Source organism: Adiantum capillus-veneris, chromosome 24, assembly GCF_014529385.1.
Source record: "Adiantum capillus-veneris isolate H3 chromosome 24, ASM1452938v2, whole genome shotgun sequence".
Lineage (NCBI taxonomy): Eukaryota > Viridiplantae > Streptophyta > Polypodiopsida > Polypodiales > Pteridaceae > Adiantum > Adiantum capillus-veneris.
In genome coordinates, this window is record NC_140954.1 from 49,025,542 (window position 1) to 49,047,985 (window position 22,444).

General features: G+C 46.4%; 2 protein-coding genes across 2 annotated transcripts in view; one reads left to right on the forward strand and one right to left on the reverse strand.

The window, feature by feature from the left end:
* The window catches only part of LOC147426338 (small acidic-like protein), a 90,890-nt gene that overhangs the window by 58,736 nt on the left and 9,710 nt on the right, over positions 1-22,444 (reverse strand). The gene's annotated exons all lie outside the window — the stretch shown is intronic.
* On the forward strand, positions 1,655-3,835 carry LOC147426340 (uncharacterized). Its single transcript, XM_086499298.1, has one exon. The coding sequence runs from the start codon at positions 1,655-1,657 to the stop codon at positions 3,833-3,835; it is 2,181 nt and encodes a 726-aa protein (XP_086355424.1).

The window sequence follows — 22,444 nt, forward strand, 5'->3', positions numbered from 1 at the left end:
AGTGTGCAAGATATTGCAACGCAAAGTTGGAAGGTATTGCAGATCCCCGACGGGCAGGGCAACTGGGGACAGGTGGCCCAGGCAGATGTCAGCAGATAGATGCATAGAACTCGAATTATGGAGCATGCCTGTCTTCTCGGATTGCGGATCGGAGCTCTGGTTAGCAAGTTATGGCCATCAGAAGTTTTTCCGGGGGCCACTTATGGGCCAAGTCGACCGCATCGGGGGATACGCCACCTGGCATCTTTTTGGCCTCGCCAAGGTTCTCCGTGATAGTGTGCATCATGTGGAGTTAGCATAAATCGACACCTCGTCAATTGGATCCCGGTCAGCGAGGTATCATAGATCAAAGTCTGGGATTGCTTTTTGAGGGGTGCATACAAATAATTTTTTCAATTTTTGTGACCTCGGATAGCCAGCTCAAAAGAGTCTGCAAGCGGTGAGATTTTTACGGTCCGAGGCCGACACAGTGGGGATCCGATACGGCTTTATGGCTCGGCTATCGAGCATGGGAGCAGTAAAAGGGAGAAGAGGCAAGAGGGAGCCGGACAAAGATGGTCAAAAGTAGGTCAAAGGGGCAGTGCAGGGTAGTCCAATGGGGTAAAGAACGAAGGAAAAAATTAAAAACAAAAATATAAAAAGTGCATAGGGACAATAGCGACATCGCTCATGCCCCCCCCCCCAAAGTGCAAAGAGAGCAAGAGGAAGCAGAGGAAAGCAAGGCGGCTACCTCCTCCCAAACTTACCAAATATGAATGCCAGATGGACCAATGAGAGGGTAGTTTCCAAAGTTAAAGGGCCCCCCCCCTAAAAAAGTCAAATTTGAATCAAATTAGGGACTTTTTTTGTGCCGTTTGAAGCCTGCAAAGTGGAGCTCTCTAATCAAGCTAATCCCTTTGTACTTTTTCCTTGAAAATGGCCATGGTGATGGCAGTGCAAGCCTATGTACATGCCTTTTGAAGTGCAATCAAACCACTGTTGCCCCGTCTTGCTCTCGTTTCCCCTTCCCCCCTTCTTTTTCTCCTACTTTGGTGTTTCCCCTCGGTGCCGACAGTATAGAAGTGTGTGCCCCCCCGGACCGACGGTGTTTTTTGTGAGAGTGAGATAGAGCGGATGTGTGCGTGTGTAAGGGAGGAGACAGACGGTGGCAGTATGTGTGCTTTGTGTGGTGGATTTGTGGGTGTGTGAGCAGTGGAAATTGAGCAGGTGGTGGTCTATTAGTGAGAAGCATAGTTTTTTTCATTCGCGTACGGAAGGCCTGCCGTACTGTCGTACGGGTGCGGGTACGGATGAAGTACGGAAGAGGATTTCGTACGTGCAGCCAGCGTGGCAAAAAATTTAGGCAAAAAAGTTTCGGCTGCATTATTTTGGCCGCGCGCTCGTATAGTCTGCAGGCGAGTGTCTCTGCATAGAATATATAGAGATTGCAGAGACACTCACACTGTCACAGAGCGTGTATGAACTTGTGAGGCTTGGACATCAACCCGCGGCCCGCCCATTCTCTCGAGTCTCCGCCCTCGGGTCGCACTCTCTCTTGCCTCCAACCTCTCCCCCAACACATAGCGCAGCAGCCAGCTCAGTACTCCAAGGCTCAAGCTCGTTGCACCATCTTCCAAGTTCCAACTTCCAAGCCGAATTCTTTGCAAGTTTGCAGATGGGCCGAACCAAGCGTCCCGAGTGGCAGTATGTGCAACAAGTGAAGAGTCTTCCAAAAGGAAAATGGACTTGTAAATGTAATTTTTGTGGGCATTCATGGGACGGTGGTCCTTTGCGTATCCGTGCACATATTTTGGGCATTGCTGGCCATGGTGTGGGAGGCCCATGTGATGAGGCCCCAGCAGATGTAGAGATTGTCACAAGATTGCATGCAGATGCAAGGCCAGAGGGAGAAGACAGAGCTGCTTTTGTAGATGCATTGGTCAATGATTTGGAAGGAGATGCCTCTCAAGCTCAAGGAAGTGCTTCAATGAGTACGCATGCTAAGCGAACAACTAATGTAAGTGGCTCTTCCAAGTCCAATGTGGGGTCCTCAAGCAAAAAGAGGAAGGTTTCTCAAGGGGGTTTGGCGAGTGCATTTGGCTTGCAAACACGGAAGCAAGCAGACCAAGCCTTGGGCAGATTTTTTTATGCTGAGGATGTTCCTACATGGAAAGTAAGGAGCCCTTACTTTTTGCAAATGGTGAAAGCTATTGGGCAAGCAGGTCCTTCGTATGTTCCCCCCTCTTATCATGCTTTGCGCACCACAGAATTGAATGAGGAGGTTAAATGCGTAAAGACTGAAATCATGGGTGTACGCGAGAAATGGAAAAGATATGGATGCTCTATAGTGTGTGATGGATGGTCTGACACTAGGCGCAGGCCTATCATTAACTTTCTTGCATGCTCTATTCATGGGTCAGTGTTTTTGAAAGCTGTAGACACATCTGGGGAAACAAAGACATCGGAATTTATTTTTAAGCATCTCAAACAGGTTATCAGAGAGATTGGCCCAGCAAATGTTGTGCAGGTATGCATGGACAATGCAACCAATTGTGTTGGTGCTCGGGAGATGATTGAAAGGGAGTGGAAACACATTTTTTTTACCAGATGTGCTTGCCATTGCTTGGACCTTTTGTTTGAGGACATTGGACAGATTGGTTGGGTTGGAAAAGTGCTTGAGGATGCAACAAAGATTGTCACATTTGTGACAATAAAATCTACTGTGTTGGCATTGTTTCGGCAACTTAGCAAGAAGGACTTGGTCAAGCCGTCAGCCACTCGATTTGCGTACTACTTTATTATGTTGGCCAATCTTGTGGATGAGAGATGCATGCAAGGTATGCGCAAGCTTATGATTGATGACAAATTTGTTAAGATGAAGAGATCCAAGACTCAAAAGGCTACTGAGGTCTCGAACATTGTGTTTAATGCATCCTTTTGGCAAGAGGCAAGGCTGATTTTGAAAATGTGTGCTCCGATTTTGAAAATTCTCCGTTTGGCTAATAGGGAAGGAGCCACCATGGGGCTTATGTACGAGCTTACGGATCGCATGGTAGAGCAAATTGAAAACATGCAAGGCATTGATGCTGCAAGGATGAGAGAGATTAGGGATCTATGCATTCAAAGATGGAATATGTTGCACACACCGTTACATGCTGTTGGATACATGTTGCATCCCATATGGCAAGGAAGAGGGCAAGAAAGTGATGGCGAGGTGCATGAAGGATGGATGACATTCTCGGACAAGTACACCAAGGGTGATTTGACCTTGCAAGGCACCCTAATTGATGAGTTTGACATTTATAAAGCTGAAAGCAAGTCATTTGCTCATCCAATTGCAAAAGATGCATTGAGGATGCAAGAGGGAGTGAAATGGTGGGAAACTTTTGGGGCTTGCACACCTGCTTTGCAAGCTCTTGCTTTGAGAGTGCTTTCGCAAGGGACGTGTGCCTCTCCATGTGAGAGAAATTGGAGCACCTTCTCTCTCATTCATACCAAGAGAAGAAATAGGCTACTCCCATCTCATACAGAGAAGCTTGTGTACATACACACGAACTTGAGGCTCATATCCAAAATCAAAGAGCGCGGCTATGAGAGAATGGAGGTCACATTGGAAATGCTCAATAAGGAAAAAGATGAGGACCGCTTGCTTGCCTTGCAAGAGATTCAGGAGGCCATTGCAGAGAGTACAACAGATGCGATAGAGCCTATTCCCATTGCTGAGACCAGTCATATTGGAGCATCATGCTCAGTTGGTGGTGATGAGGATGAGGATGAGGATGAGGACGAGGACAAGGACAAGGAGGAGGATGATGCTGCTTATGACGATGAGGATGTGAGCTATGGTGAGAGTTAGAGCTCACTGTGCCTAGCCGCCTGCTTATGGAGTTTGGACCATGGTTTTTGACATTTACTTATGCGGCATGCCGTTACCCGTATGGTGTTTTGTTCATTGTTGACTCTAGAGTCTACAGTTTAGATTCTAGCCTCTAGTCTTGCCTCCCTACTTATGTTTTGGATTCAGCCTTCAGGAGACTACACTCCTGATTCCTGAATGTTTTTGGCTTGCTTCTATTGTCCTGACTCCTGACTCTTGACTCCTTTCTGTTTGGAGGTTACTTTATCAATCATTACTTAGAGGTCTGAGGCACCATCTTGATTCTCTCCAGTCTCGACTCTCCAGAGTCCTCAGTCCACTTTTAATTTCTAAAGTTTCTATGGTTTTAAGTTTTAACTTTAGTCTGTCTATAAACTTATAAAGTTTTAAACATGGTGGTGCAGTAAGTATTTCTACAATTACTATGTAGCATCCTAAGACTGACGTGTGGAATTTTGGGTGGTCTGATCCGTACTTATTCCGTACTTCTGTACCCATGTGCGTTCGACGTGTGATTGACGTATGGAAAAACTATGGTGAGAAGTGTGTTCTTGAAGGTGTGTTCTGAGAGGATAGGGGTGTTGTGGATACCCTGAGCTATAGAGAGGCCTTTGTTGTTGTGCCGGGTGTGTTTCCCCATTCCCCCTCTTCATCTTCTGGTGCCCCCACTGAGGAGTGTGCTGATGCTCCTAGTTGAAGTCGAAGTGGTGATTTTGGTGATGCCAAAGGTGCGGCCTTTGAAGAGAAGGTGCTGCTAGTGATGGCTTGGACGGGATTTCCCATTTTCACTGGGGTTGAAGATGCGGAAACCTGGCTTCAAGACTATGGATTGTTCTTGTTGTAAAGCGGTCTATCGAGAGAAGATGGTGCGGTACAAGTGTTCCCACTCCTAGTTCGTGGGTAAAGCGAGGCTATGGTTCGATAGCCTTGGTGAAAAAGAAAAGGCAGATTGCGAAGCCCCAGAGGCGGCTTTTCGAAGAAGATTTGTAGCGGATGCGTAGCTGGATGAAATAAAGCGGAAGCTGGACGGTTTGAAGCAAAGCTTGGAGGGTGATTTTCAAGCGTTTGAATGGGAGTTCGAAGCCCTATGGGGGAAATTGATTAAGATAACTGCTGCAGAAAATGCCAATTTTTTAAAGTTGAGTAAATTCATGGATTGCCTGCACGAGGAAGTGCGAGATAAGGTGGAGATAGATGGCCCGGTGTCGTATGAAGAGGCAGTAGCTCTAGCGAGAGGGTGGACCAAAGAGATTTTGAAGAAGCGCGAGGCTAGGCGGTGTTTGCAAGGTGCGGTGATGCCAAAGCAGTACAATGCGGCGGTAGCCGAGCCACAGGTGGTACAAAGAGAAGTGCAAGTGCGAGAAGAACCAAGGGTTCTTTGGCTACAGAGAGATAGGGTGGTTCCTATGCCGAAGATGCCGGCTAGAGTGGTTCCAGTTGTGGAGGAAGTGCGGGTGATTCTAGAGTGGACGAAGGCAGTGCTGCCAAGTTCGAGTGCGGCTATAGAAGCTCCATTAAAGTGTGGTGAAGGTCAAAGAGTGCGGTTTACAAACAAGGTCGAAGCGGTAAAGCTAGAGGAGATTCCCGAGCTTGAAACAAAAGAGGAGATTGAGTCGAATGACAGTATTTCTATGGATACAGATACGAGTTGGGAGACCGAGTCGTCTCAATCCAGGTATGATGAGTTTGACCTCTTACATGTGATTGGAGAAGTAGAGAATGTGGGCGAGGAGCAGCATGAAGTGCAAGCCGAGGTGCCTAGTGGAAACCAAGTGGAGCAACCTAGGCCTACAAGTGATGATGTGCAGGTAAAGCTGGGTGCAGTGCCGTGCTACTGACCATGTTGGTGAAGGTAGCTGTGGAATGTGCCATGGTGGTGCAACAGGTGCAAAGTTTTGCCAAGAGGGATAGGGCAACCGTACCTATGGAAGAAGACGAGGGTGATGCGGTAGAGAACGCGTTTCTCTCTTCCTTGGTGGAGCTTGATGCAGCGGTGGAAGAGCAAGTGGTTGCAGTCGACAGGCAAGTGGTGCTTATCGACCTTGAAGGGCCAGATGAAGAGGAAGAGTTCGACGATGCTGGAATTGAGTGCATGGTAGGTGAGAAGGACAGTGCGGAGTCAAAGATAGAGATGCTTCCTACGCAGTCAGTGCACTCTATGACAGGTGATGCGGATTCCAAGGCGGTGTCCAAGCTTTCCAAGGAGCTTTGTAAGTGGTGGTTGAAAGGAATGGTGATAAAGGCAGCTGTGCAGTGGGCCGTTGATCAGGTGCAAGATCTGCTAGATGAGGATCTTACATGGACGGGAGGGTATGTCAGGTATGTCAAGACTGTTTGATGCGACCAATGGTGCGGATATGTCTTTAACTGGTGAGCACGATGTTACTCTATTTGGTGTTCTTGGAGGTGCTTTGTTGCGAGTGGGCAGTTTGCCAATGAGTGCTTGGAGTGGTAGAAGTATGCTGCTGGCAGTTTGGTTAGGTAGCTGGTTAGGTGCCTTGGTGTGGCACTATGCAAAGCTATTACAGGTGGACAGAAGAGACCAATGCAAGGTGTTTGACCCTGGCGGTTGATGACAGGTAAAGCAGGGGGTTGGGCAACCTGCTCGAGCAATAGCGGCGGGTCACAGGTGCCAGTTTTGTACATATGCTAGGTGTTTTTGTGGTGTGCAGAGAGTTTGTTTTGGTGTGCAGTTTTTTTAGTGCAATAAGCCTATGTGTGGTTGAACATAAATGTTCGACAAGGGGGTGGGCAATGAAGGTGCAGCCAAAGATGGTCCAAGCTAGAAAGGGGTCTATGACAAGCAAAGGCTGCAGGCAGGTGCAGTGCAGAAGGCTAGGGCAGGTACCAAGGTCCTAGGCAGCCAAAGGGTAGCAGAAGTGTATGCTCAATGCGGTTTTTTAGGCCAAAAAAGCTTCAAGATGGGACCACATGGGATAGCAAGCGAAGGTGTCCGAAGTGCCGAGTCAGTGCTCTAGAATGTAGTGTTCAATGTGCTCTAGAAGCCGGTCCAAACGACTCGTCAAACGGAGCCCCGGTGTACAAGATATTGCAGTGCAAAGTTAGAAGGTGTTGCAGATCTCCGACGGGCAGGGCAGCTGGGGACAAGTGGCCCAGGCAAATGTCAGCAGATAGATGCATAGAGCTCGAATTATGGAGCATGCATGTCTTCTCGGATTGCGGATCGGAGCTCTGGTTAGCAAGTTATGGCCATCAGAAGTTTTTCCGGGGGCCAATTATGGGCCAAGTCAACCGCATCGGGGGATACGCCACCTAGCATCTTTTTGGCCTCGCCAAGGTTCTCGGTGATAGTGTGCATCATGTGGAGTTAGCACAAATCGACAACTCGTCAATTGGATGCCCGGTCAACGAGGTACCATAGATCAAAGTCTAGGATTGCTTTTTGAGGGGGGCATACAAATAATTTTTTCGATTTTTGTGACCTCGGATAGCCAACTCAAAAGAATCTGCAGGCGGTGAGATTTTTACGGTCTGGGGCCAACATGGTGAGGATTCGATACAGCTTTATGGCTTGGCTATCGGGCATGGGAGCAGTAAAAGGGAGAAGAGGTAGGAGGGAGCCACACAAAGATGGTCAAAAGTAGGTCAAAGGGGCAGTGCAGGGTTTGGGTAGTCCAAAGGGGTAAAGAATGAAGGAAAAAATTAAAAACAAAAATATTAAAATTGCACAGGAGCAATAGCGACATCGCTCATGCCCCCCCCCCAAAGTGCAAAGAGAGCAAGAGAAAGCAGAGCAAAGCAAGGCGGATACCTCCTCCCAAACTTACCAAATATGAATGCCAGATGGACCAATGAGAGGGTAGTTTCCAAAGTTAAAGAGCCCCCCCCTATAAAAGTCAAATTTGAATCAAATTAGGGGCTTTTTTTGTGCCGTTTGAAGACTGCAAAGTGGAGCTCTCTGATCAAGCTAATCCCTTTGTACTTTTTCCTTGAAAATGGCCATGGTGATGGCAGTGCAAGCCTCTGTACATGCCTTTTGAAGTGCAATCAAACCACTGTTGCCCCGTCTTGCTCTCGTTTCCCCTTCTCTTTCTCCTGCTGTGGTGTTTCCCCTCGGTGCCGGCACTATGGAAGTGTGTGCCCCAACGGACCGACGGTGTTTTTTGTGAGAGATTGAACGGATGTGCGCGTGTAAGAGAGGAGACAGACCGTGGTAGTAAGTGTGCTTTGTGTGGTGGATTTGTGGAGTGTGCGAGCAGTGGAAATTGAGCAGGTGGTGGTCTGCTAGTAAGAAGTGTGTTCTTGAAGGTGTTTTCTGAGAGAATAGGGGTGTTATGGATACCCTGAGCTATAGAGAGGCCTTTGTTGTCGTGCCAAGCGTGTTCCCCCATTCCCCCTCTCCAACGGCTTTCCAAGCAAAGAGCAAACTAGAAGTGACTGAGCAACCATGAATCTAGCCGACCGTTTTGCCAAACACAATCTCACTCACACAAAGAGAGAGCAATGGAAGGCCTTTGAAGGAGAAGACCATCACTAGAGGAAGAAGATGGCTTCACCTGTGATCAAAAAAGCAACCTTCATGATCACGAACAAGCGGCTCTCCACCGTCGAGAAAGAGATGAAGGAATGGAGGACGGAGATGCAAGGATGGAAAGCGGCTTTTCTTCAACAATGTCAAGAAGAGAAGGAGCATCTTTACAAAAAGATTACTCTCCTTGAAAATACTCACTTCTTTCTAGAATGAACTCCTCAAAGTCAAGATGTAACGATTCTAAGTACTAATCCTTAATTAAGTACTTAAACTCATGATTAAGACTTAAGAAACTTGAATTGAACTCAGAAACAAGACTCAGAAGACTCTGTGTTTGATTGATTGAATGTGTGATACAAGGGCTCCTTATATAGGAGACGAAGAGACAGATGAAAAGGCATGTCTCTTGGTGAGGAGACATGACTTTAGACGTAAAGACACATCCTTTCGGCGAAGAGCTGCAACCATTGGGCGAAGAGTCGCACCCGTAGAGCAAAGGGGTGTGACCAATCGTCGAAGGAGTGTGGCTGTTGGCGAAGAGGCACGTCTCTTGGGCGAAAGGGTGTGACCATCCAAGCATAGGGGTCCTCCTTGGGAGGGTCGCATATCTGCAACTAGGAGTAGATGTAATACTGCAACATAGTCACAATCGTAACATTCCCTCCCATTTAAAATGAGAGCCCGTGTCAAAGAAATGACTTCTGATGTTAATAGAACTCAAGCATTGAATCTTCGGAAATCTTCAATCTTTCAGTTATCGGAAACCTTTGTCTTGAACCTTTGCTTCTTGCGAAACCTTTTTGCTTTGATTACTAAATCCCATGTCATTGCATTATTCAAAAACTTTTTAGAGGAATCTGGCATAATCAGGTTGACTGCAACAAGAGATTGATCTTCAAAATTCTTCATGCGATGTAAGATTTCTTGTTCAAAATCTTCCAATAACTGCAAAATATTTGGGGAAGAGGAAATCTTCTCAAGGTACTCTTCAGATGGGGTAACTTCAACTTTAGTAATCACTGGAGAGGATTTTGGCTTGAGATTGTAATTATCTTCCAATAATGAATCCCAAAATTCTTCAGAGTCATCTTCAGAAACTGTCATTTCATGACTTGCAATTGGCATATCATCATCCAGTAAAGAATCAAAGAAAGCATAGTCGTGTTCAGAGTCAGAATCTGCAAATATGTCCTTATCTTTGTCTGGTAACGAAGTATCACTTGGAAAAACTCCTTGCTTGAAATCATCTTTGTCTTCAACAATTGATTCAAGAGAAGTTAATGAATTCAAAAATTCATCAATAATAATATCTGCATCTGCATCGGAAATCATATTCTCTTCATAATCCACTGTATCATGTTGTTTGACTTGTACACCTGAGGCTTCAATCACTTGTTCCGCATGATAAAGCCCGTGTAAAATCAGTTCACGTCCATCTTTGAACAAATTGATAGTATGTCCTCGAAAGCTAATTGTGGGATCATACTGGAATAACCAATGCTGACCAAGAATCATGGCGTAATAAGATGAAGGCATGACTTCGAAATCCAATTGATCTGCGTAAGTTTGAATCTCGAACTGCAACTGTCAAACTGTCTGATCACAAGTCAAAATTGATCCATCTACTAATTCCACATCATATAAGTGAAATGTCTTCTGAGTTGGTAAGCCAAGCTGTTGCACTATCTAAGTGCTGACAAAATTATTCGAACATCCGCTGTCCACCAAAACATTGATGGAACGACCGTTGAGAGTTCCAAGAAGACTCAAAACTTGCTTTGAAAGAGGCTCCAAAACTGATGAATTACACTCAGCATGCTTCATAAGAATAGACGTATCCTCTAAGACAAGAATTGTATTGACCATTGATTTTCCTTTATCCTTAGCAAAATCTGGTTGTTCAACATTCAATGATGTTTTCGCGTTGGAATTTCTTTTCAAATTAGACGAATTTGGTTTTTTTGGACAATGATACCATCTATGGTCACCACCGCAAATTTTACATAAACCATCCTTCTTTGAAATTGAAGATGCGTTTGACGCCGAGCCTTGCTGAGTATTGGAATGCCAATCTTGCGAAAAATCACGTCCTTTACCACGATCAAGTGGAGGAATATTTGAAGAAGATCTGCTTTGAGATTGGCGATCTTGAGAATAGAACCTTGAAGTTGAATAAGGTTGTGTTGCTTGCTGTCGGAACTAAGACTGATGTTGTTGACTTTGGCTATAGTTGTCTCTACGATCGCGCTCTGAAAAGTGAGCGCTATTTGAAGATCTGTCACCAAGGAGAAAATTCCGTATAGGGCGCCGATTATCGCCAAGACGCAATTGCAACATCCAAGGTGGTAGGGTTGTATTTTTGCACATCTTCCTTCAGGTTAGGTTCGAGTCCGTCGATAAAGCAAAAATTCCGTGTAGGGCGCCGTTTATGTCCAAGACGCTCCACATAGGCAATTGCAGCATCCAAGGTGGTAGGGTTGTATTCGTGCACATCTTCCTTCAGGTTGGGTTTGAGTCCGTCTATAAAGCTGTGAAGTTTATCAGAGGGACTAAGGGTCTCTATCTCCAGAGTTAGCCTTTGGAACTCTGTGATGTACACGGCCAAGGAAGCTGTCTGGCTCATCGGCGAAGAGAGGACCGGACATGAAAATCTACATTGGCAGGCTCGAACGCCTTGCGAATAGCACGCCGGAATTTATCCCAAGAAGGTGTGTGTTTACCATCAGCAACCCGTCGTTGCCACCAAAGAAATGTTGTGTCTTTGAGCAAAGAACTAGCAAGTGCAACTTTTTTACTCTCGACCAAATCTGTGTTTGATAAGTAAACCTCCATTTTGAACAGCCATTGGTCTAGCACGCACTTGTCGCGGCTGCCATTATACGGCTCAGGCAATTTAACATCCAGCTTCTTCTTTTGTGCAACATTAAAAATTTTATAAAGTAATTGAAGTTCGCGATTGTCTACCTCTTCAGTTGGATCTGGTTCGTTTTGTTCGTCCATTGAAGCTTCGGAAGAAAGAAGGTGTTGAATCAGCATGCGTAGTCCGAAAAGTTGTAGGACGAGTCTGGAAATTGTTTTGCGTCTGCATCTGATCCAAACGAGTGTATAGTGATGCAAGGCTTGTGGAAAGTGTGGCCATCTGCTCCTTGATAAGAGTAAGGGCATCGTCAGATTGACCACCTCCGTCCTGAGAATTCGGCATGGTTACGCCTCAAAGGGAGCTCGAACAGGTGCAGGAGCAAGTTCTGGGAACAGGTTTTGGGAACAAGTTGTGAAAACGATACTCCGGGAGCGGAAATTATGTTTAGAACGGGTTCTGGCTCTAGGGTAGGGTAATAATTTGGAATAATTATGATCTTTGCTCTAGAGAATCTAGAATCACGAACACTTCATGTGTAGGGAAAATTCACCCGCTGTCATCAAGGAATCCCGTGTACTGGTTTGCGTCGGCCATGTGTGCGAAATGTCTTGCGCAGAGAAGCTGCACACAGAGCAGAGCAAGGGAGAGGCAGCGTAAGAATTCAGCCAAGCCAGCAAGTAACATTCAGCCATGCTTATGGTATGTTGTTATTTTTTTATAAGTCACCTCTTTTGGCCATTCACCCCAAATTTGGGGCGGCCTTCGGGTACACGCAATGCACAACTCTCCGGGTACGCCACACACATGCTCCGGGTACTTTCTTTGATGTTCATAGAATTAGGTAAGAGTTACCTCATATGGTCGTATGTACCATCTTTCTTCTGCTACTATGCAACTCGGGGAAAGGTGGGGGAGAGGGTAGCGGCGAGGGTTAGAGGCTCACAACCTTCGGGTCCCGGGAAAAAATTTTGCTTTGATACCACTATAAGGATTCTAAGTACTAATCCTTAATTAAGTACTTAAATTCATGATTAAGACTTAAGAAACTTGAACTGAACTCAGAAACAACACTTCGAAGACTTTGTGTTTGATTGATTGAATGTGTGATACAAAGGCTCCTTATATAGGAGACGAAGAGACAAATGAAAAGGCATGTCTCTTAGTGAAGAGATGTGACTTTAGACGTAAGACACATCCTTTCGACGAAGAGCTGCAACCATTGGGCGAAGAGTCGCACCCGTAGAGCGAAGGGGTGTGACCAATCGTCAAAGGATGTGGCGTTTGGCGAAGAGGCACGTCTCTTGAGCGAAGGGGTGTGACCATCCAAGCGTAAAGGTCCTCCTTGGCAGGGCACTTCGCGTATTTGCAACTAGGAGAAGATGTAATACTGCAACATAGTCACAATCGTGACACAAGATGGGACGCCAGCTTGAAGAAGGAGAATTTCAGCACTCAAATCATGGAAGAGTTGACCGCCATTAAAGCACAAGTACAAGCCATTCAAGAAGAGGAAGAACAACACAGCGTCATGGGTGGAGGTCATTACAAAGACACAGAAGAAGGCGGAAGATGCTGAGAAATGGATCGAAGTAGCTAAGTGTTAGATTTACACCACTCTGCTGCTTCACACAGGTCTAGGGCACTTCCTTGTACGGCTAGTTCCTTCGGGCTGGCCACCCATAGTCTAGGTTGTACCTTGTCCGACCGCTCGTGTTTGGGGCCGGCCACCCACTTGAGTTGGGCGCCCACCTTGGGCACTAACATATATGGGGCTAGGGGGGGTACACATTTCCTATATCATTTAGTTATTGTGTATTGGGTCTTCTGCTCATGGTATTCATCAGCCCCCACTTCACTATATCTTGAGTTTGTGGTCTACTCTCTCTCTCTCTCTCTCTCTCTCCCTCCTCTCTCACGCTTCCGCACACGCACACTCTCACATGGTATCAACAACTTCAGGCTCTTCATGCTTTGGGCGCTTCATCACCTGCAGAGGTTCTCCTCCCGAGAAGAAGATCAAATCAGCCAGCGTTTTTATGCAGATCTGTCAATGTTTTGCAACAGCCAAGCACGCGATGGAACTTGGAGAGTTTTCATCGCAGAGGACCCCACCTCCAATTGCGTTTTTGTCTCCACACCTGGCGTTTTTGCTTATGGCTGCCAGCGCTACCCGTTTTGGGACTTTTCGTCGCCGGAAAACCCCTCTGCTCCATCTACGTTTTCAGCCAGATCTGTGTTTTTGGGGTCTGCTGCGTTTTTGGACAGCAAGCCAGCGTTTGCTGCATAGAGGGGGAGCATTGGGCTTCCTACCCCCGAACTTGCCTTTCAACACACCGGCTTGGCATCTGGTGCCTTGCAGTCCCATATCCTCTCCATTTCCGTCAGATTTCAGCCATATACCCCTGCTGTTTTCTATGTTTTCAGCCCTCCCAACGGTTGTGCACACAGAGATAAACCCTCCCAAACCCTCTGCACCGCTCCGGACCATGCCGGGAGCGTAGAGCACGCTGAAAATCGCTGGACAGCAGCATTTTCATCACCTCACAGGTGCGTTTTTGGGTGGACAGCAGCCTCTTGGCTTGTGTTTTTCACATAGGATGAAGTTACCTCTTGCAAGGACACCATCCAAGGGTGGTCCGTGCGGTCTCTCAGTGAATGCTGCAGTACACGGTATCTTCGACATCGGCTTGATCATCTACCGGCGTACGATCCTTGGGAGATCCATTCATTCCAGCCATCATTCAGCGGTTGCGCACTACGGAGGGTGTGGTGACTTGTGGTTTGCTATGGACACACCTATGCACTCATCAGAGGAGTTCACACGAGATATGGCCATGCTCATGGCATATGGGATCACGACATTCCCAAAGAAGACACCACCATCTTTGGTGGACAGACACTTACCACTTGACCTCGACACGTCAGATTGCTTGCTTAAACAGGAGCATCTACATGGACTTCGGGAGAGAATCTTGGATCTCTTCTTGGACACGTTCATTGCTTGGATCTACAGACTGGAGTGGGACTTCACTGCTTTGGACTCTCTTGGAGAGTTACCCGCAAGATGCGGGAGATCAAGCATTCTGCGACTACATCCGGAGTCACACGGAGCTTGGCTTGGATGGTAGTGCAGTTGCTCTTCTACACTCCTGATCATTTGGATTGCTACCTTCTGTAGCAGGCGGGAACCAACTCCAAGTTGGACTAGCGGACGAAGGAAGTTCCTAGAAGCAGTAACCAGTGAGTTACCACAGTAATTGACAGTGCACAGTCAGTCAGACACCAGTCCAACATCCTATAAATAAGACCCATTACTCATTTTGCATAGCTTTTGACTCTTCAGAATCTACACTAGTCTATGTCCAGAGCTACTTGTGCTCTTGTAATCATTTTGGTGCGCTCTCTCTCTTCTTTTATGACAAAGCTAGCTTCTGGAATATCAAATGCTCCAATGTACTTTGCATACAATTCCAATTTCAGTTTCCTTTATAGTGTCTTGTCTTTCAGTTCCAATATTTCACCTTTCGGTTCTGGTGTTTTCCAGTTCACTTTTAATCTTGTTTTCCAGTAATTGTCAAATCTCTGAATCTGGCATTTTTTAGTTCTAAGTACCAACCTGGAATAGCTGTCTGAACACATCCAGCTCATTCCACCTTCAGAGTTACTTACACTCACCCTGAGTAACCTTCCAGCAGACTCATCCCCCGACCTGGGCAGTAGGCCACTCCCAGCATATTCACATTGAGAGCCACACCAAGATGCGGTTTGGTGGAGTTGTTGGCGCGGATTCTGTTTTGGTTGACACCGGAGGGTTGGAGGCAGGAGATACAGGCAAGACGGCTTGGACAGCCACTCCTCTTCTCAGAGGATCTTCACAACGCAGACTTCTCAGTTTCGCTTCCCTTCTTCATACAGGCTGATCACGGTGCAAACAGCTTGGTTTGACCACACCTGTTCATAGCACAGACTGTTGAGTCTGGCTTTCCTCTCATCTTGGATTACCTACTGACAGGACACCATCCGATGGTGGTCCATGCGGTCTATCGCTGAAGCTGAGCTCTCATCTCTGTGCACTCTTCGTCATATCAGTTGTTCTTGGGCATCCTCACGCAACGTCGCCTCTACTCAGGTTGAGTGTGTGGGTATGCCTCTCTTGCTGCACTTTGCAATGTCTCTGTCAGTATATGAGTGAGCTCCTCCAAAGGTCGCCTTAGCTCCTTTGTGCATAGGCGATTGTAGATCCCCTCTATGTAGACAGAGTCACACTCCAAGGTAAGAGAGTATCCAGTAGTAGCTGCTATCCATGGCATGTGTGCTGTACTAAACAAGAAGAAGATGGTTAGCCTCAAAAAGGCACGATCGACTGCTACACCAACAGGCCTGGGTCCAACTGTGAAGTCCTGAATACTAGAGATAAAGCTCGGTTGATCCTTTACATAAAGTTATAAACCACTATGCTGGCCCCATGTCTGTGCAAAAAGCAAGTGAACCCAGTTGCTGCAGGAAATCTCCGTAAGCCGTTAAGGATAGCCAATCCATGTGCACTCCCCATCTTTGTCAGGTACTTTCCATACTTTGTATACTCCTCATCGTGTGAACCTCTCTTAAGTCCCATGTCACTGACATCCAACTCTCTCAGCATCTCCTCTGAGGTATCATAGAAAACTGTCTGGTTATTACCCGTCCGGGCATTGAAATCCCCCAAAAGGATAATGTCACCATCCCTATAAAAAAATCCCATATATTATCATCCGACACAGAGAATGGGGACTGCCCTCTGGGTGAAGCGTAAACCGATGTGTTGGGAGCAAAATAGCATATAGCAATGTAAAGGAATCTACCCGTCTCAGCCCTTAGCCTCACCCACATGTATCTAGCATGGTCATCTTTTCGAACAATGTGCAAGAGTGGTTGTAACTCCTCCCTGAATAGAACCGCTACTCCTCCCGATCCTCTACCCATGTGCTCAAATCTCGTCTTTGTACGACAAGTTGTCTCCCATCTGTATCCAATCACATGTGGCATCAATTCACCAGGGGCCTGGTGAGTCTCTTAATAGAAAACTATGTCTTTGTCTCTGAAGCCGTTCTCAAAGGCACCCACATCAAGTCTAAAAGACCCATTACAATTCCAAGCTGCTATCTTAAGTTTGGTCCCATAGGTCTTGCCCCGTCATGTAGAGTGTCGCTCTACTATCACCACCCTCCAATCTCTATAGAAGGCCATCTTCCCCTTCTCTCTTGCTGCCCTAATTTCCGTCATGACTTCCTTCATGTGAGCAAGCTGTGAAACAGTAAGGTCAATCACCAAGGAAAATGCCGATCTTCTTTGGGGTGGGCCTTCCTTTCAAAAACTCTTTCTTCACCTCAATAGAGGGGAAGTGCAATATGATAGCTCTTTCCTTTGATGTTTCCCCGTTGCCTCCACTCTTTATACCTACTCTCCATGCTTTTATGTGTGTCGGTGTATCAATCCCATGAGCTCTTTCACTCTTCTCTCTCAACATTATCCCGATCTTTGAGGCCGACAACCCTCACATGTGATGCCCGCATTCATCGCCTTTGCTCTTCCTCCAACGTCATGTTGATAAGGGTCGGAGTAGTAGTGGCAGGTGAGTCTTTACCTTTCCCCTTCTTAGTGTGAGAGTACATGTGTGCGTAAAGAGAGAGAGAGAGAGAGAGAGAGAGAGAGAGAGAAAGAGAGAGAGAGAGAGAGAGAGAGAGAGTACACCACAAACGCAAGATATGGTGAAGAGGGGGCCATCAGCCCTCCATGACTACCATGGACAAAAGACCCAATACATTATATATGAAATATGTACCCCCCCGGACCCATATATATGAGTGCCCAAGGTGGGCGCCCAACTCAAGTGGGCGGCCAGCCCCAAACTCAGGCAGCCGGACAAGGTACAACCTAGACTATGGGTGGCCAGCCTGGAAACACTAGCCGTGCAAGGAAGTGCCCTAGACCTGTGTGAAGCACCAGAGTGTTGTAAATCTAACACCCCTTCTCAACACCTGATGCTGAGCAAACTACATGAAGCCGAAGATGTGAGGCAAATGATGAAGATGTCTACTGCGATGTCGCCAGCAGTCTGCTAGGGTGTCCCAACCTCCAAGAGATCTCCATAGTACAGTGTGTCGTCACGATCAGCGTAGCAAATTGCTGTACTCTCCTGATACAGGGTAAAGATACTGCGTGAAGGTCCCAAACTGAGTGTGAAAACAACTCCTTGGCGTAAGAGGAGTGCCAATAGACATGCAACTGTCCTGCCCGATAGGATCTGTGATGTCTGTAGTCAAACTGTCTGGAGAAAATTAGGAAGCTCACGAACCATCATGAGAATGACCAGAAGCCTGTCAATGCATGACCTTGTAACCTAGTGTGGCCAGGTGGCGAAGCTGTGTAAAAATCCAGGAAGGCCAAATATAGCAATCTGCTCCGTAAACGTGCTCCGAATCAAGGAAAGCCAAACTAAGCAGTCTACATTGTAGAAGCTACCATAAGCTGCAGCACTCAAAGAGGTGTAATGTAGCTGCTACCTTTGGATAGAGCCTTGAGCAGAAGGAGCGGAGAGGGCTTGGAGATCTTGCGGCTTGGGATTTGTGCGGCCACCTTTGGAGTGTGAGAAGGTACCATATTACCAGTATTTTGCAACTTAAACATGGCCCCCCCTTGCTCGAGCGCTCGCGACGACAATGACCAAAACCAACAAGTGGCTATGGATAGCGGATCCACCATCCAGTTAGCGGCCTATCCATCGGCACAGTTCTCAAGGAACCCGACAAATTGTTTGGCTCGAGATTGTGAAGTCAAAAGCAAATGGACGAGTTTGCTAGAGGACAACGACAAAGGCAAGCTGGACAAGGATGGCAGTACCAGTACAGAGTTAGTTGCCTCGGTACCCACGAAAGACGACCACAGTTCTCATGAATGTGACTCAACGCTTTGTTTGGCTCGGGAGTTTGAAGCCAAAGGCAAAAGCAAGAACTCACAGATAGACAACGACAAAGGCAAGCTGGACAAAGACTACGACAATAAAGATTTGATAGAGGAGATCGGTATGGCACACGTGGTGGTGGCCACAGTGGCCTCGACGTCAAATTTCTAGTCAAATGACAGGTGTCACCACTAGCTTCAGCTAGAGAGAGGCTTGAGAGGGGCAGAGAGGGGCAAGGAGTGCTCCCTATAATTAATTTGGACCCTTGTGTTAAGAGTTCAAGTTATCGGTGTTTGGACACGTAGGTCGGAGTTCAATGCACATGCATCTGGTAGGGAATCAATCAGACGGCTAGAACACTATGGATAGGGGCATCAATTCATTGTTGTTGGTCTCATCGGGATGTGTTCCACAGTTCATTATCTTGGAGTTTTATATTTTGGAGGTGACGTGTTCACAATTCAATAATAGGGATTATTGGATGTAGTGCGGTCTACAGTTCAAATTTTCTACAAAGGCAACCGATGCTCAAGATGGCATTACTTTCAGGTACAAAGTTGAGGAGAGCAACACCGAGGTGCATTGTCACGTGACACATCCCAACCCTATGTGTCCGTGGACAACCTACACCACAGCAGGGTTTAGTCAGTCCGATCAAGTTAGATTAGTAGTGATCTGGCACTTTTGTGAGTCTATTCGTAGACCGTGCATGCCCAGTCACTTAGCATAGATGCATATCCTCCGGTTGCACACAGCATGATCATCGGAATTCCCATCAGAATCCATTAGCATCAGTTAGGGGAATTTTCCAGTGCATTTAGCCTATTTTCCTATTTATTGGTATTTTCACTTATTATTTTTAAGTGACTTTCCAACAAAAGTAGGTAGGGCAATTTTGCTAAGTTAATATATAAGCAAACCCAAGTTAGCACTTTCTGGCAAAAGAGGCAGCAGGAGCTTCTCGCTCAACAGGCAACTTCTCAGCAGTACCCCCCCACAGCACCATCGCCAACAAATCCTGCTTCCATCCTTGGCGTTTTTACCAGATCCTCACCTTGGCGTTTTCCCCACAGCATCAGCCTCGCCAGATCAGCCTCATTATCCTAGCGTTAGCAGATCTCCACCATCGCACGATAACTCAGCTTTGCTAGCGTTTTCTCACAACAACCCACTAGCGTTTTTGGTCTCAACAGCCAGCGTTTTTGGCAAGAGGTACAGATTCAGCCAGCGTTTAGTTTTCAGCACTAACCTACAGCAGATCCTCGCAGTTTTCAGCCATGACACAGTAGCAGATTCCCCCCCAAGACGGTTGCAGATGTTCCCCCATTTTCAGCCATAAAAACGCAGCCAAAACAGAGAATTTCAGCCACCAAAACAGTCCCCGAATTCAGCGATTAGAAGATCCCAGATTTCAACCATCAAGTCGTCGTCGTCGTCATCGTCGTCGTCGTCATCGGCATAGTCCAACTTGCACCAGTCCATTTCATATGCATTGTACACCTTTGTGCAATCAAAGAATAGACCACTCTCGCCGACGAGAGTGGGGCCTTCGGAGGACGGTTTTACAACCTCTCGGGTGTCGTATCTCTTCTCTCTCCTTCTTTCAGTCTCATTCACTTGCACGCACAATATCCACTCACTTTGTTCGTGATCACAGCACTCTCTATAAGACGGAAAGCTCTCTCTTTCCCTAAGAACTAAAAGGAACCTTGAGCAGTAAAGATCACTAATCTTGAGAAAATACAACATTCATTCCGCTGCACCTAACATTGGTATCAGAGCTTTGGAAGTGTTCTGCATTACTCAAGGAAAGAACCGCAAGAATTTTTTTTGCTTGTTGCGATCGCACGAACCCAAGTTTACTTGGGCGTGGCGATTCCTAATCGTGTTTTGTTGAAGAGTGACAGGAATCCCAAGAAAGAAGGGCTTGTCCAGCCTCCTCTTGTGTCTCTTTTCACTCATTGAGAGCGGACCGTGCACTTAGCGGCCGGCCAATCGACGTGAGGTGGGAAAAAGCAACCTTGGTGTGAGCGCAAGGCCGCCAGGGGGTGCGCCCGCAGAAAAGAATAGAACTCGGGTGAAGAGAAGATCCTTCTCCAACGGGATTTGCAAGCGAAAGAACACCTCAAGAAACCCTAGATTCTCACGAATCAAGGACCTCAAGAACCTCAAGACCCCCAAGAACCCAAGTTCCTCGTGAACTTAAGAACCCAGACCACAAGAACCCACGACTTCAGAATGATCATCACTCGAAGCGGAATGGATACTTCGCTTGGAGGTGATGAGCATGAGAGAGGCGAAGAAGAATTTTCCCCACCAGGAGGTTTTTCTGACCCTTCCCCATCTACGACAAGGATTGCACTAACTCCTATGGAGGCTTTCGACAAGAGGATCATGGACAGGAAGTTAGAAAGCAAAGAAAGAATCGCAGCCATTGAGCGTAAGTACCAAGAAAGAATGGCAGCCATAGCGCATGAGCACGAGCAAGCACGCTTGGAATCCAAAGCAAGAGAAGCAGAATTTGATCGAGCGAACAAAGCAAGACAAGCAGAATTTTATCACAAGAACAAAGCACGAATGCAAGAGATGTTGCGACTCTTTTCTCAAGTGTCGCCGCCGATGCAAAAGATTCGGGAAAAGAAGACTCTCTCGTCTCTTCTTCTCCAAAGCATGATACACAAGATTTGCACGTTTGTGTGAAGCATGATGATGATTTGATTGATAATAATTTGCATGATGATTTGAATGACAATGATAAGCATGATGAGTTGGATGCCAATGATTTGCATAATGATTTATATGACAATGACAAGCATGATGATTTGCATGAGCATGATGATTTGCATGATCAAGATGTGATTTCTCACAAGCATGATGAATTACACGAAGATGATGTGATTGTTCACAAGGATGATGTGTTAGTTGATGCTTTTCCTAGCGAAGCTAACCTCGTTGTAGATTCGATCAATCACGAAGATCCGATCTTGGCTTTCGAGTCGAGGTCCAAAGAACCCCCACAAGACGATTCGATCATTCAAGAAGAAGCGATCTTGGCTCTCGAGCCTTGGTCAAAAGCACCCTCACAGGAAGTATTGTGTGTTCGCATGATTGATACGCACGCATTGTTCGAGTGTTTCATTCGTGAAGGTTTCCTGTATTTTAGTCAGCATCGTTATGTGATCCCTTTTCCTAGGCATGACATATTGCATGTTGAGCACGTTTCTCTCATGGATGAGCCCGAATGTATGCGGATTGTTCATGAAAAGCCGAAAAGTTTGTATGTAAGGAAGTCACATTGCATGTCTCTTTCTTGGCATGAAATAGTTTCCGAAAGAGCACATGATTGTATGAGCACCAAGCATGGGCATTTTCATTGTGATTTGCCACAGTTGATTGATTTTGATCAAACAGAAAAGATTCGATCTCATTGTTTGCATGTGTTTGATGAACGGGTTGTCACTCCGTCTCTATGTTCATCTACATTGCATACATAGTCTTTAGCGAAGACAAGCTTTTTCCCACTCACTTTACATGGAATAGTATGTTCATGGTTTTGTGTTGGAAATGGTTTCAGGAATTTTCAGCCATGGAGATTCTTGAAGAAGAAAGAAGCATGACTCTCGACAAAGTTGAAGCATGGAAGGATCCACAGAAGACTTTGTGTCGCTTTCGGCGCGGCCCAGAGAAGAAGACTTTGCAGACCTTTATGAAGTTCAAGTACCGCTCGACCCACACAGCAGAGTGGGCCGGCGAAGAGTCCCTTCTAGGATTCCAGATGCTGTTGGCGATCTCCCTCGACGCCATACAGTTCGGTACCAGTACCTCACTTTGAAAAGGAGGGGATGTCACGTGACACATCCCAACCCTATGTGTCCGTGGACAAGCTACACCACAGCAGGGTTTAGTCAGTCCGATCAAGTTAGATTAGCAGTAATCTGGCACTTTTGTGAGTCTATTCGTAGACCGTGCATGCCCAGTCACTTAGCATAGATGCATATCCTCCCGTTGCACACAGCATGATCATCGGAATTCCCATCAGAATCCATTAGCATCAGTTAGGGGAATTTTCCATTGCGTTTAGCCTATTTTCCTATTTATTGGTATTTTCACTTATTATTTTTAAGTGACTGTCACAAACGGGAGCGCATAACAATATAAAATATACTCAGATAAATAGAATTTATCTCTTATTATCGAAGCCAAAGGATATAGAGAGAAATAGATAGAGAGAGAGAGAGAGAGAGAGTGAGAAGATCGACACAATACTGGGGACCAGAAGATGGGCTGGTCCCCCCC